At 44.9% G+C, this 14,628-nt stretch overlaps 1 protein-coding gene across 1 annotated transcript in view; it reads left to right on the top strand.

Moving 5' to 3' along the window:
• Positions 1-4,201: 4,201 nt before the first annotated feature.
• The window catches only part of LOC142768463 (uncharacterized), a 50,523-nt gene continuing 40,096 nt past the window's right edge, over positions 4,202-14,628 (top strand). The window contains exon 1 of the mRNA XM_075870443.1: positions 4,202-4,353. Within this exon, the coding sequence (XP_075726558.1) occupies positions 4,234-4,353 (120 nt within the window). The 5' untranslated portion in view covers positions 4,202-4,233. The remainder of the gene's footprint in view (positions 4,354-14,628) is intronic.

Genomic DNA, 14,628 nt, shown 5'->3' on the forward strand with positions numbered 1-14,628 from the left:
TGTTCGTGCATCCACACGTCCATCCATGCGTTCGTCCCTGAGTTCGTCCATGCGTCCACCCGTCCGTGCAGCCATCCGTGTGTCCGTCCATGCATCTGTCTGTGTGTTCGTTCGTCCATCTCGTCAACACTCCAAGTACCACCACCTCGCATCTGTTCATCATATATTCTGTATATAGAAGCACCGCCATCCAGCAGACATTCCAAGGACTAAACGAGAGGTGGCACACGCAGTCTTTTTTACGGCTTGCGCTTCGGGTCTACTTCCCACCTTTAACTACCTCGAGTTCATGGCATATACTAGTTCACTGTATTCATGGCACTGCGGCGCAACGCTCGCTAAACCTTTCTAAAACCAAGGAGGTTACGCCCAGCGAGTATAACGTAGCAACCCTTTCTTGTCAGATAGTGCTCAATGTACATGCCAATGGCTGCTAATTGGGAATGGGAGACAGGAGAATTCGGCTTTTAGTTAACGCGCACGCTGCAAATTTTTATTGTTCAACAGCGCACAGGAGATATCTCCCAATGGCACCACCTTGCAGGTTAAAGCGTAAGACTGGTTACGCACTACGACAACGATGAGGGACGAACGGGGCCGCTTCAAGAAGCTTCGCCCCTAAAAAGAGGCATAAGACGCACAAAATTCTTGAGGCAGTATTCTGAAATAAACATGTACAGCGTTCAACTGTCATGTCTATAACGATGGAGCGTCGCGTGCGGAACGGCACGAGCGGCATCTGCATTGGCAAATACGCCACATCTGAGCGTGCGCGGTGCTTGTGATGTGCCTGCCTTGCGGTTTTCACCCTTCTTTATCTCCGCGGCAGCGATGACTGCTTTTGCCGTCGCATCGTTGTCAACATTATAGAACTAAAAAAAAGGAAACCAGCATTTGCACGGATAGGCGCCTTTTATACTCTAAACTTTTTCTCGCTTCGTGATATATCATATCAAAGCGCGAACGGTCCACTTCGTTTTTAGGGGCGAACCTCCTCCTATTCTAACCTGGTCACTTCTCACGCGTAACCGAGAGAAGAGACAAGAGAGAGAGAAAAAAGGAAAGGTATGGATGACCATTTCTCGTCTTATTTCCTAGGTGGCGTTACTCTGTCGCTCACGGAGGAAGGAAAGGTAAGGAGAGGGCATGCCCACCCGACGCAGGGCGTCAAAAATGTGGCGGGAATTACGTCACGTGCGGCCATATTCACTGGGAACAACGACGGCGTTTTGTTATTGTTGATGTAGTGCGATGCGGCACCGTTGAGGCGGTCCAGCGGCGGTGTGCGCGTTTTCATGGGCCTCGCACCTAACCGTGGCGTACTGCAGATGTTCGACAGCATCCATTCTTTGTGCCACATTGTTAGCTACGCGATTTTCCTCCGGTGGTTGTTGTAACCAGGTGTCTGAACTAGAAACCACGGAACGAGCGCGCGTATACGTGCTCCGAATTTGCAGCGTCCGTCAAAATTATGCTGAAAAACCATCATAGAAGATAACGACTGTGCTCAAGAATTCGTTCAATGAATGCCTCGTAGGTTAGTGACAGTTATGCGGTGTTGCTTCATATGACAACGGACGATGCATTTGCGGTCCACAGACCCTTATTAAGACTGTAATCTAATCTTGCTTCTCATGGTCCTGTACAGTTACCACATGCTTCTGCGCATTACAGTTCCTCTTCTGCTTCGCCTAAGATGCTCCCTCTTCACAATATTGTCTCGCTCTCCGCAATATTGTCTATATTATATCAAAACTCGTTAAAATGTCTACACGCACCTGCACAAGGTAACTAGGTGCACCTCACTAGATGCGCATGCTTGTGCATTAAGAAGCTGACAAAGCTGTTCGAACGATGTTGACCAAGTGATGTTTACCTTTTCTCCCACATTCCTTCGGCTAACTTTGCCACCTTTCGCCTTAACGCAATCCTGGTCTCCATTCTCCGTAGCTACTAGTGCGTGTGAATCACACTGGAGACGTGTTTTCATGCACTTTCGGGTGGTCTTTGCTGCTTTCATCCTAATGAAATCATGGCCTTTGGTATATCGATAGGAACCAGTGCACGTCAGACAAAAGAGGGGTGAAAACAAAGAGGCCGACGCAAACTCAACGGGCTGCCACGCACACAAGTGCCACCAACGCCGACTTTACTGGCATAATTACGGACCTCCGTGTTTATTGCAGGGAAGACATTTTTTCTTTTTTTATTGTTGTGTCTAGCCCACAGCCTGACCAAAAATTTCATAAAGCCTAAAGAGAAGTGCAAAAGGGGGAAAAGTGATCCGAAAGAAGCTGTACAAATTTCGGTGCCTGGTTCATCGCGCGGCAATGTCCGAAATATCATCTTTATTGGCACAAACAACTCATCAAACAAAAAAAAAAGCTTAACGTGCAACTTGCCGTGTTTATCGTAAACGCCGGCAGTGGAAGAGCACAACACCCATACGCAGAGATTTCGTCAACCGTATTGCGGCAGGACAGCGTGTTGACATTTGTTCCGCTGGTTTCGGATAACACCGACGCACGCGGCGCACAGGCCACGTACTTTTTGAGACAGAGAGGCAGTCGCGCCTTCTGCTTCGCATTCATGCATATGTAAACAAGAGAGAAGAATTTGCCCAGTCAATATGGCCGACTTCCTTCTTCATCGCGGCTTCACAACGAGTGACTTCAGGGCCTATCCTTCCTTTCCTTCCTTCGTGCTGTCGCTACTCTCCGAAGAGCCACTACTCTCCGATTGGCTGCTGTGCGCGCTTTGCCTGAGTGCGTGGAGAACGAGCGCCTCTCTCAATCTCCTGAATAGTCGCCGTACGTGGCGGATCGTTGGTGGGCTGTGGACGAAGCAGAGCGGCAGGCACGTTAAAGGAAAGCTGAAGAGATTTTAGAATTCAATCGAACTTCGTCTTTAGGAAGGACCGACATTATTGTCGATGATGTTCTATATGTTTTTGCGGTTGCAGCACCAGAAACTTTAGAACAGACGAAATAAAAGCTTGACTTGCTCCACCCCCACGAGCACGCCGAAAGTGTGGGCGTGAAAACATACGTCATATTCGTTTCCTTTTGCCCGGAGCAAATGTTCTTTCTTATCTTCAACCACGGCCTCCGTGACTAACTCATGACGTGCCGTTGCCGGAACTAATCGAAGAGGCCACACTTTATCAATGCTGCTGTTGCAGATGACGTAGCATGCCGAGAACGACGTCACCGTGTTTGCTCGGCGTCTCAAGAAGCACGGAGGCCACAGCCACCGTTTTTTTGACCGAAAAGTGCTATTGTCGTTCACTTTTGATAACTCTCACATCGCTTTTCTCATTCAGCATGGATCAAACTGTCCTTACACGCTCCTAAGTCATTTTTTTAGAAAAGTGCTTCAGCTTCCCTTGCGCTCGGCTTCTTTGGCTAGCGTCTCGTCAGTGTTACCACACGCCATCTGCATTCTTGAACGGGATTGGACGCATGGACGCATGCACGGACGGATGAATGGACTGACGCTTTACTCTATTCATCATCATTCACTTTGTGTACCTGCTGTGACTTTTTGCTTGCTTTTTGTTTTGCGCAGGCTCGTTCAGAGCGCTTTTGATGTCCCAAGCGGTTGTTTCATCCGCGGTGATAAATAGGGATCACTACATCAAGGTAGGTACATAACCAGCGCCCCGCATGCTCAAATGTGACGTATTTGCGGCTGCAGATGTCGCTCGTTCTGTTCCTAGCACGACGATTTATCGTTATAGACATGAAAGTTGAGCACCGTAGTTGGTGAATAAAAAAAACGTTTTTGAAGGCCTTTACAAAATATATAGCTATGCAGATATGTTTATGTATATGTAAATACACAAACCAACACTTCAGGCCTGATCCACTGAGACAATCATAACAAAATGACTGAAGGGTGCCGTGCACGTTATTGACAAAGTGCGTAATTCTTACAGCAATTCTCGAAGGCACATATTTTCTATGACAAAAGTTCACGCTGAATGATGAGTACTGTACTAAATATTAGTCAAGTTGATATTTTTGCTCATTTACTTCAAGAAATGTGATATAAGTGAATGCACTTTTCTTGAATGGGCATTGTTTTACTTTTAGATTTTTATATTCTCTCTTGAAGTTTACCATGTGCGTCAATGTACGTCACTTGTGTAAATTTTTTTCTTGTATATAAAGAAATATACTTCACTGTCCAAGATGCAACTTTTACGGTCACATCGAGAGAGCAAGGCGAAACATGTTCTCTGGTGCGACATTTCTTTGCATACTTGTCGCTGTCACGGCACAATCTAGGCGACGCGATCCCAATGCATATGCAGAAGACTACCGAAATTTTCCGCTACAGCGTCTTTCAGCGGTAAGTGTACTTGGTGTATTATAGACAGCCCTCAATAATCATATAGCAAAAAAGCATCAGGTTTCCTTAAGCGTACCAGTTCTAAAAGGAAAGCAGTTCAATGCCAAAATGAAGGTTTCATATGAAGCTTTACTTAACACGCCTGACCTAATATACCTTTTAAAAAGGCAGAGAACTTCTCGGCAAAAGTAATGGTATTCTGTATCCACCATTTCTTATTACTGTAGTGCTTACAATACGAAACAGAACTTCGATGATCACGTACTGGTCCTATCCTAGCTGTATTTGAACGTATATGCTATTGTTTTTTGGTATGGCCGGGGTACGACGACACAAACTAATCTTGAAAGACTTCACATACTACAGAAAAAGTTTTTACGATCAGTGTACAATGTACCATAAAACTCGCACCCTTCAGATTTATTTTTCAAAGCAAATATAATTCGTGTGTTTAACCTTTATAATTATAGGTTAAGTCTAGCGTTCAAACGTGAAATAAAAGAAAGCTTAAGGTTCCTCTATGAGCTATCTAATCCAGCGAAAAAAAAACACATATTCATATAGCACTCATCACACAGAACAGTGGAACGTGGTGACTGCGCGCACAATTACTCCATGCAGTGAATAACTTACACATTACCAACCCTTTTGAATTCATGTGATAAATCAAACATTGAAACATCATTTACTTCTGTAAGAGCACTGCGTGACCATTTCATGAATTTAGGCTCGCATAGTAAACAAGAGTGATGCTGATGTAACTGTTTATGTATGAATTAGCAGTAATTTTTTTGTTTCTGTGTCATCGTCGCTGCTGCATTGTAGAGGTGGCTGTGGGCCTTCTGTCAAGTTGCTCGTGTCTCAAGCAACTTTTACCCGCAGTCTCCTTCATCAATGATGGAAATAAAGAAGATATTATTATATTTATAATCATTATTTCTATTATTATTATTATTATTATTATTATTATTAACGATGAGTACTCTGCTTACGTAAAAATAACAACGTTACAATGGGGACTTCTAATTTCAACAGACTCCTCACATCCTTCAAACCAAGGAAAGCTTCAATGGAGACAACTTTTTTATTTGTATTAGTTTATACTACGAAAGCCCTGTATTCATTCAAAAAATCATGCTTGACGATTGTCATTTTTTTCCATAAAGCCCTGATAATTTCTTCAGGAAGAGCTAAAACGTATCCCGATGGTATGTTGAGAAAGAATGTAAAGCATAACGCACGGCTTTATTATATAACACTTAGATCAAAAGAACAACAAAAATTTGAATTTTCAAGTAAATGATGGCTGCGGCAAAACACACGAGTATAGGCTATGTAGATAGCAAGAAAGATCACCCTTGTTGGCTACAGTGGGCCTAATTGGCGGTTTTACAACTTCGTCTGGCGATGAAATAACAGGCTGGTTGTATGCATGCTATAAATTCCCATTTTGGCGCAGTCAGCAGTCATCTTACTAAATAAATAGTATATATATATATATATATATATATATATATATATATATATATATATATATATATATACATATATATATACATATATATATTTATATATATATATCGCGACGTACTTCTTTACACACCTTTATTGGGCATGGAAGACGTGACGAAAAACAGTCACCACTGAGGCACACAACAGACTCGAGGGTGATATCCACTAACCACGAAGACGAGGAACACTATGTGATAATACTTATGTCGAAGTAAATAAGAAGCGTATTGTTAATACCCAAAGTAATTCCCCGCGCATGAGAGCGGCCATCCTGGTCGCAACTTGCAGCTGTGGAGAGTACCTTGAAAAAGGCTTCATACGCGAGACATGCACTATCTTGGTACCGCGACAACGCCAGTCCCTTGGAGAAATCACAGGTTCAACGCGATAATGAATGGGCGAGGTCTGTTCACCCGTTAATAGATCGATGCCAACGAACGACTTGGAATGGTGCCGGCGGACACGGTATAGTGGTTGAAGCTCTCCGCTTTGAGGTGATGTCGGAAGCTTTCGGCGCTGACAAAGATTGCAGGAGGCGACGCACTCTCATGCGCTGGCGGACATCCCTGGCCAGTAGAAATGACCTTTAATGCAATCGTACGTTTTCTGAATGCCAAAGTGACCAGCAGTCAGCTCGTCGTGATAAACCTTAAAAATATTGGCTCGAAGAGAGTGACGGTAGATAGAAGTGACGGTAAAGAACGCGTTTATTGAGCTTTAACTGCCTGAGCTGTCGCCGAGGGCGATCACTAGGCTGCCGGAATTTCCTCTGAATGCAATCTATGATGCGTCTACAGTAAGCGTTAGCGAGTTGATGCGTTATGATAGAGCCGTGGTCGTCAGGAGGGGTCCTGTCAATGGCGGCTAAGGAAGAAACAAATGTGGAAGGACTATGCAAGCGTTCATCGCTGAAGTTAGTAACGGAACCAGTGAACGGTGCCGTAGGAAGTGGGCAGCGAGAAAGCGTATCCGCGTCCTAGTGATTTTTACTGCCCTTGTAGGTAATAGTGAAGTTGTACTCTTCAAGACGTATATTACATTGACCAAGGCGTCCCGAGATTTTCTGGAGTGTTGAAAGCCAACATAAGGCATGGTGGTGTGTAACTATGGTAAAATGACGGCTATGTAGATAAGGTTGACACTTCTGCACTGACCACACGACAGCCAAACACTCCTGTTCACTAATGGTGTAATTCTTTTCGGTATTGGTTAGGACGTGGCTTGCATACGCAAAGACTCTTTCACGTCATGATAGATCACGCTGCAGTAGAATACATCTGGTTCTGTGACTGCTAGCGTCAGTATGCAGGAGTGTGGGTGCCGTTTCATCGAATTGACGAAGTACTGGTTCGAATTTGAGGGCGTTTTTCAGATGGCAAAATGCTGATTCGCAGACAAGAGACCACTCAAAGCGAACACCGGAACTGAGTAGTTCGTGCAAAGGTGCCGCTATCGAGGCAAAGTCTCGTATGAATCGGTGGAAGTATGAAGGCAAGCCAAGAAAACTGCGTAAATCCTTGGTCCTTTCGGGACGAGGAAAATGTGAACGGCCGATATTTTATGGGGATCAGAATGACTGCCATCCTTACTCACAATGTGGCCTAAGACCTTGTCTTGCTGGCGAAAAGGTACTTTTTCGTGTTAAGCTGAATGCCGGCAGTACCCAGGCACATGAGGACTTCGTCTAAACGGTGTAAGCCTTGACGGAAGCTTGACGAGAAAACAATGATGTCGTCCGAATAGCACAGGTAAGCCTTCCACTCCAGGCCAAGCAGGATGGTGTCAATCATGCGCTCGAATGTTGCGGGCACGTTGCAGAGGCCGAAGGGCATTACATCAAGCTGATAAAGTCCATCCGGTGTCGAAAACGCTGTCTTTTCTTTATCGTCCTCATGCATCGGTATCTACCAGTATCCCGAACTTAGATCCAACCTCGAAAAGTATTGAGCTCCCTGTAGCGAATCCAAGGCGTCATCTATACGTGACTTAAGGTATACATCCTTGCGCGTGACCTTGTTTAGCGCCCGGTAATCTACGCAGAAGCGCATAAAACAGTCTCTTTTTTTCGAGCTAAGACGACAAGTGATGATCAAAAGCTAGCAGAGGGGCGTATTATGGTCCGTCTCAAGATGTCGTCAACGTTTTCTGCAATAACCTTCCGCTTAGCTACAGATACGTGATATGACCAACGACGAACGATTGACGTACCGTAAGTCTCGATCCAATGCGTGGTGATACACGTTTGTCTCAATATGCGAAAATGGGCGTCAAACGAAGCATCGTGCTTAGTCAGCAAGGCAAGCTGCTGTTGGGTCTGTGAAAGGGTCAGGCTGGAACTGATGGTAGTTTTGTGGGTGGAGATGGATGGGAAACTTTCAACAGGGAGATCTTCAGGGGAAGCGTCTTGAAACGTTACCATAGAGAAAGGCTCCGGTGTAGCGACGCAAGCGAATGTTAGGTCTTTCACAACAAGAATTTTTTTCGGGCATCCGCTTTGTTGCGCAAACAAATGCGAAGCCATCGTCCAAATTGACCAGCCCTGATGCGAAGGCTATCCCTCAGGTGACACAGCGGGTTGTAGGAGCACATCGCCGTGGTCAATGATATAAGACAGAAGTGTAACGATTCGCTGACTGTGCGGAGGTAGCTCAGTGACTTATGCAGCATAAAAACGAAGGGGTGCGTCATCTGCGTGAAGCGAATAGGTGGTATCGTTCATGTGGAGAACGCGTTGCTGGCAGCAGATGGACGCGGACGCCGTTGAAAGAAAGTCCCATCCTAATATTAGCTGTTGAGTACTTGAACTAGGTACTGTAAATTGTACATGGTGCCGAAGTCCATAAATGTAGACATGAGGAGTGCACATGGCAGAAGGTCGGATGGCGTCCCCTTGATCAGCGAGCTACATTGGTCCATCCTAGGGTGTAGTAACTTTGCGGAGACGCAAACACAAATTTCTGTGAATAACTGAGAGTCTAGCACCAGTGTCTATTAATGCCTCCACTTGTATGCCTTCCACTAAAACAGATATCATAATATGAGGAAGTTCCAGAGGAATTTTTCTAATCGCTAAACGCAGCTTTTCCCCCAGAAGCTGCGTAATTTAGTTCTCCAGGCGATGGTTTGTGAACTAAGAGACTTGTCGAAGTGGCGACGTAGAGCGACGAAGAGGGAACGGCGAGCGATGCCTGGCACTTCGTTAGCGAGGAGCTATTTCAGGAGTCACTGATGGCGAGGAGGAGCGACGGTAAAGCATAGCGTACGCACGGTGCTGGAAAGTGGTCGCAGTGGCAAAGTCATTCCGTTCGTAAGTATCAAACTCACGACGCTCGTCTCGCTGACTCTTGCTACAGACTCGTGCCATATGTCCACAATATCTACAATAGTAGCAGGTAGGTCTTATCGGGCGCCATGGTTGATAGTAGGGTTGGATGTCTGAACTGGCGACTATGAAGATCAGGTGTGCTGGCGCTGCTCGTACATAGTAAGGCTGGTTTGGCATGCTGGGTGCCAGGGACGTCAGGTGGGCTGACGTCATGGTCGTTGGCATCAATAGAACGAAGGCTGGAGTAAGTACGGCGACTTGCGCGTACGTTAGTGAGGCTTTGGATACGTGAAGGTGTGTGGACGCATTACCAGTCATAGCCGCCGACTTTTCCCTAACGACGTCCCGTAAATTTGTACTGGAGGTGTTCGAAGGAAGCTGACGTGCTGAAAAATCAAGCGACTGCATTCCCTCTCGCATCATTGCGCGGATCACGGACTGGCTTGTAACGAGGGGTCGGCAGTAGGGTTTTCAGGGATGGCTGCAGGAGAGTTGTCCAGCTGCAGCCGAGCAGATTCGAGTTCGTCCAGGTGCTGGCACATAGCTACGATGTCAGATACGGTAGCTGGGTCCTTTGCGACCAGAGCATTGAAGGCAACAGGCCCTATGCCTTTGAGCAGATGGCGCACTTTGTTTGTCTCGGTCATAGAGGCGTTCGCGCGTCGACAGAGAGAGAGAGAACATCCTCAATATATGAGGTATGAGACCCGTCTAGATATTGTTTGCAACCATCAAGAGTTCTCTTCGCCAGGCTGGCTCGAACTGCCGGAGTAGCGAAAACTTGTCGCAGATGTTCTTTCAAAATGTTCCAGTTGGGAAAGTCGATCTGGTGATTAAAAAACCAAGTCTTCGCTACGCCGGTAAGATGGAAGGAGACGTGGCGGAGCTTGTGCGGATCGTCCCAACGGTTCGCAGCACTCACTATTTCGTATAGGTGTAGCCAGTCGTACACGTCCTCAATTCGGAGCCTAGCAAACAGAGGGGGCTCACGAGGGGGTCCACTGACGATCCAAGAGTGAGTAGCTGCGGCAGTCGTAGCCAGAGGGGTGAAGAGAGAAGCGCCTAAGGGTTCGTCCTGCGGCATGCTGGTGGACACGTATTCTAAACGGTGACCTGAGCGTAGCTGCAGGAGGTAAAGCGGGCGAGCAGGGACGGGAAATCGAGGAGCGACCTCCACCACTTGTGACGTAGTCCTTACACGCCTTTATTAGGTCTGGAAGACGTGGTCAAATACAGTCACTTCCGAGGCACAGAACAGACTCAAGGGCCATCTCCACTAACGGTGCAAATGAGGAATACTATGTGATGATGGTTATGTAAAGGTAATAAAGAAGCGTAGTGTAAACGCCGCATATATATATATATATATATATATATATATATATATATATATATATATATATATATATATATATATATATAGGAAAAGATGCTGGTACACGTACGAGAAAGCACGCAGTTTCTTTATCGATTTACGTTTCGGCCGTGACACGGCCTTTGTCAGAGAATGAAAAGTGAACAAGGCATATTCCGTTTTCAAGGGTCACTGATATGTCAAAATAACGTCAGAAGTTCAAAAACAAACGTTGGTGACAATTCATTTTGATCTGTCACTTCATGAAACAAGATAAGTGCTACAACTAATGGCATATATGAACAGGAAGCCATCGCATCGTTGAAACATATAAACCAGTGAAACGATTATTAGGCCGCGAAAGAGACACGAGAGATTAGGGCAACATGCGCGGCAAAACAAATATCATGCACACCTATTCCGGCACGGCACACATAAAAGTACTGAAAGACCACCAAACAAAATTTTACAAGTCACTATTGTCGCCATAAAAACAACAGAACAGGCGACTTTAATGCAATATGCGGTGAAAACAGAGGGTGGGGTGCATGAAAAAAAGCGTGTGTTTGACTGGAGGGGAGAGGATAGCGTATGAATATGATAAGCTTTGTCACCCAGAAAGTTCCGGAGCCCTCCACTACGGCGTCTCTCATAATCAAATGGTGGTTTTGGGACGTTAAACCGCAGAAATCAATCAATCAATTGTCACCCACAAAGAAAGGTGACACGTCCGATGCTTTCATTTATCCCAGCGTGAAGACTGTTGAATTATTGATGAGGTAGGGTTCACAAACTTCTCGGTCATGAATAGTTTCAAATCCAGACTGTAGTATGCTATCCTCGATGTTTACAAAGTTGTGACTTGGCATCTGGTACGCGCCATGTATCTAGGATGGCAAAGCAAAGCAAAGCGTGGGTTCTATGGTTGTTAAAGTGTAACCTGAATGACGCCTTGGTGTGACCGATGTATTGCTGGTGGCCTGTAGAGAACTCAAGCATGTAGACAACATTAGCGCTGTCGCAAGTGAAGTCTCCGCTGATGCTCATGGTAAAGCTTGAAGCGCTGCTAGCTACAGAGGGTGAAGTTCTCATGTGTGGGCATACCTTACAAAGGGGTTTATTGCAAGGGTGAGAGCCAACATAGTTCGATCGGCTGTTTATTTTAGACAAAGTTAAGGTATCACACAGGTTTCGCGATCGACGATAAACCACTTTGGGTGGTTCCACAAAGATGTCTTTTAGGCGGTTATTTTGAATTAAGATGTGGTGTTTCTTGAGAATGTTGGTCACATTTGGAGTTGATGCTGAGTGCATTAAATGAGATTCACACTGCTCCGTGAAGAGCTTGTTGATGGTTTTTTACCCTTGGCAAATCTTCGCAATTGATGTTTTTCACCTTCGTGAGGGCGTCATCAATGATTCGTGAGAGGTATCTTTGTATGGTTAGTGCACACCGAAGGTACTCACAGTTACGAACAAACTCATTGTTGTCGGAGCAGATGCGTTTAAAACGAATGGCCTGACTGTATGAAATGTTGGTTCTGCAGTGTTTGTTAAGGTATTGATGTTTGCCGGTTGGTTTCTTGTACAGTTTCACCTTCAGTTTTTGATGGTGCAATGTTACCATGACATCAAGAAAATTGGCATTGGTAGCTGAGTATGAATGCGGAAACGAAATATTTGGATGAACATTATTGGAATCCTCGATAAAAGAAAGAAGATTGAATGAGCCATGGTGCCATTTTAAAAGAGATACCATCAATAAAATGTTTGTAGTAAAAAGGCTTCAAGTCATGGAGTGAAACGAACTCGTTTTAAGTCATTGGAGCCAATCCTAGTGCCAACAGAAGTTCCACTTATGTGGAAGTTGTCTTGGCCATTGATTTCGAAATTGTTTAAATAAAGAATTGACTTAATAAACGTGGCTAGTGGGGATGAATCAATCACTTTGTCGAGATAAGACTTGTACGTGCGCACAACAGCCCTGATACCATCAGAGGGTGGAATACTAGTGTACAAAGAGTAAACATCCTGAATTACTAAAAAAGAGCCAAGAGGAATATACAAATTCTTGATATCGTTCAGAAAGTCGTTCGTGTCTTTGATATATGAAGGAAATGTAACAGGAATGAAACTGCTAATGCTGTCAAAAAGAACGTGAGATGTTCTCAGTAACCGTACCTATTCCAGACACGAGCGGTCTACCGGGACTGTTTTCTTTATGAATCTGAGGCAGGGTGTAAAACCTACCCGCCACCGGGCACAAGGGAATAAGCGTACGCAACGCAGATTGAGCGATTTTGTTGTCTTTCACAAGGTCAGCCACAACATCACTGACAGTGCATCTGAATTGTTCTGTTGGGTACCACAGACGCTAAGGCGTCTGTAGTACGTCTTTCAGTACTTTTATGTGTGCCGTGCCGGAATAGGCGCGCATGATATTTGTTTTGCCGCGCATGTCACCCTAATCTCTCGTGTCTCTTTCGCGGTCTTATCATCGTTTCACTGGTTTATATGTTTCGAATATGCGATGGCTTCCTATTGATATCTTCCTTGAGCTGTAGCACTTATCTTGTTACATGAGGTGACACTATCAAAATGAATTGTCACCTCTTCTGAACTTCTGACGTTCTTTTTTCCTACATATCAGTGACCCTTAAAAGCGGCATATGGCTTGTACACTTTTCATTCGCTGACGAAGGCCATGCCACGGCCGAAACGTAAGTCGATAAAGGAACTGCTTGCGTTCTCGTACGTGCAGCAGCTTTTTTTCTTATACGTACCAGACCCCTGAACTCTTCCACTGAATATATATATATATATATATATATATATATATATATATATATATATATATATATATATATATATATATATATGGCTGCACCGAAACGCGGAGACCTGCGCAGGACCGACCACTCGTTGGGCAGACACTGGTTGGACCGACACCTTGGCCGACCGTCCAGGATAGACACCGGTGTACTAGCTGTCACCAGTCTCGGCCTCGTTGGAGTATGGCTGAAGCTTTTTAAATGCTGTCTTTGAAGAATGGTCTCTGGACGGTTGACAATGCACGGGAAGCTAGGTTATTTGTCTCTGCTCGACATAATTGCCCGTTCTTGCGTGGTCGCAAGACAGGCAGGCGCTGATCATTAGGTGATGCCGTGAATAGCAGCACAATTTAAGATGAGAAGCACTTTAAGGCAGGGGCTTAGTCCATCCTTCCAGTCACGTTCACACATATCCCTTGATTTCTAAAGCCTTTCCGATAGTTGCGTGACGTCACCTATGTGTCCACGCGTGTGCCGCGTTCTAGTATTCCGGAGCATCGCCATGGCTTGTACTAGTGTTGTAAGAGTCTGTGCGCATAGTGGGAGCGAAATACTATGTAATGTCTTCGAGAAGCTTTTTCGGGCACAAACGAAACATTCTGCACGTAGGTTTCTCTCATGAGAAGAAACCATACGACTCCAGATAAGGTTTAATCTGCGTTCGCCAAAGAAAAAGAGCGGCTGTTATGAATTCGCTACTCATGAAATACACTACTCGTAAACATAGCCGACGAATAGCTATTCTTTCATATATGTTTAACTGTGGTATACGCACGAAGTTGTTAAAAGAAAAAAAAAACACGCCACAATGATACGCGTGAAAGCGCCTTCCAAGGCGGCTTTCTACATCTGCAGTAAAAGGAAATTACGTTTTTATTTTTGAACATTTATGTACTATTTCTTGCCTCGCATCATTAGAATGTCATTTTTATTGTCGCAATACATTGCTACATCACACGTGGAACATGGGACGATGACTGCTACCATCAAAATGCAGGAAACAAAACAGAGGGACCAAATCAGGCGTAGTTTATGGAAGTAGGAGCCATATAGAAGATATTTTAACTATACTGTGGGAAGAATATCCTTCTTAGCACTGCTCATTTATAAGTGAACCCCACTTGTTAACTACTCGTTAACTGCTCGTTAACTGCTGGTCCGGTCAAACGCTGCGTCACAAACGGTAATGTTTATCTGCGTGGGAGCACTATTGAAAACGATTGATTGCAAAGGAAACGAATGAAAGTTGAAAG

The sequence above is a fragment of the Rhipicephalus microplus genome, chromosome 1, assembly GCF_043290135.1.
Source record: "Rhipicephalus microplus isolate Deutch F79 chromosome 1, USDA_Rmic, whole genome shotgun sequence".
NCBI lineage: Eukaryota > Metazoa > Arthropoda > Arachnida > Ixodida > Ixodidae > Rhipicephalus > Rhipicephalus microplus.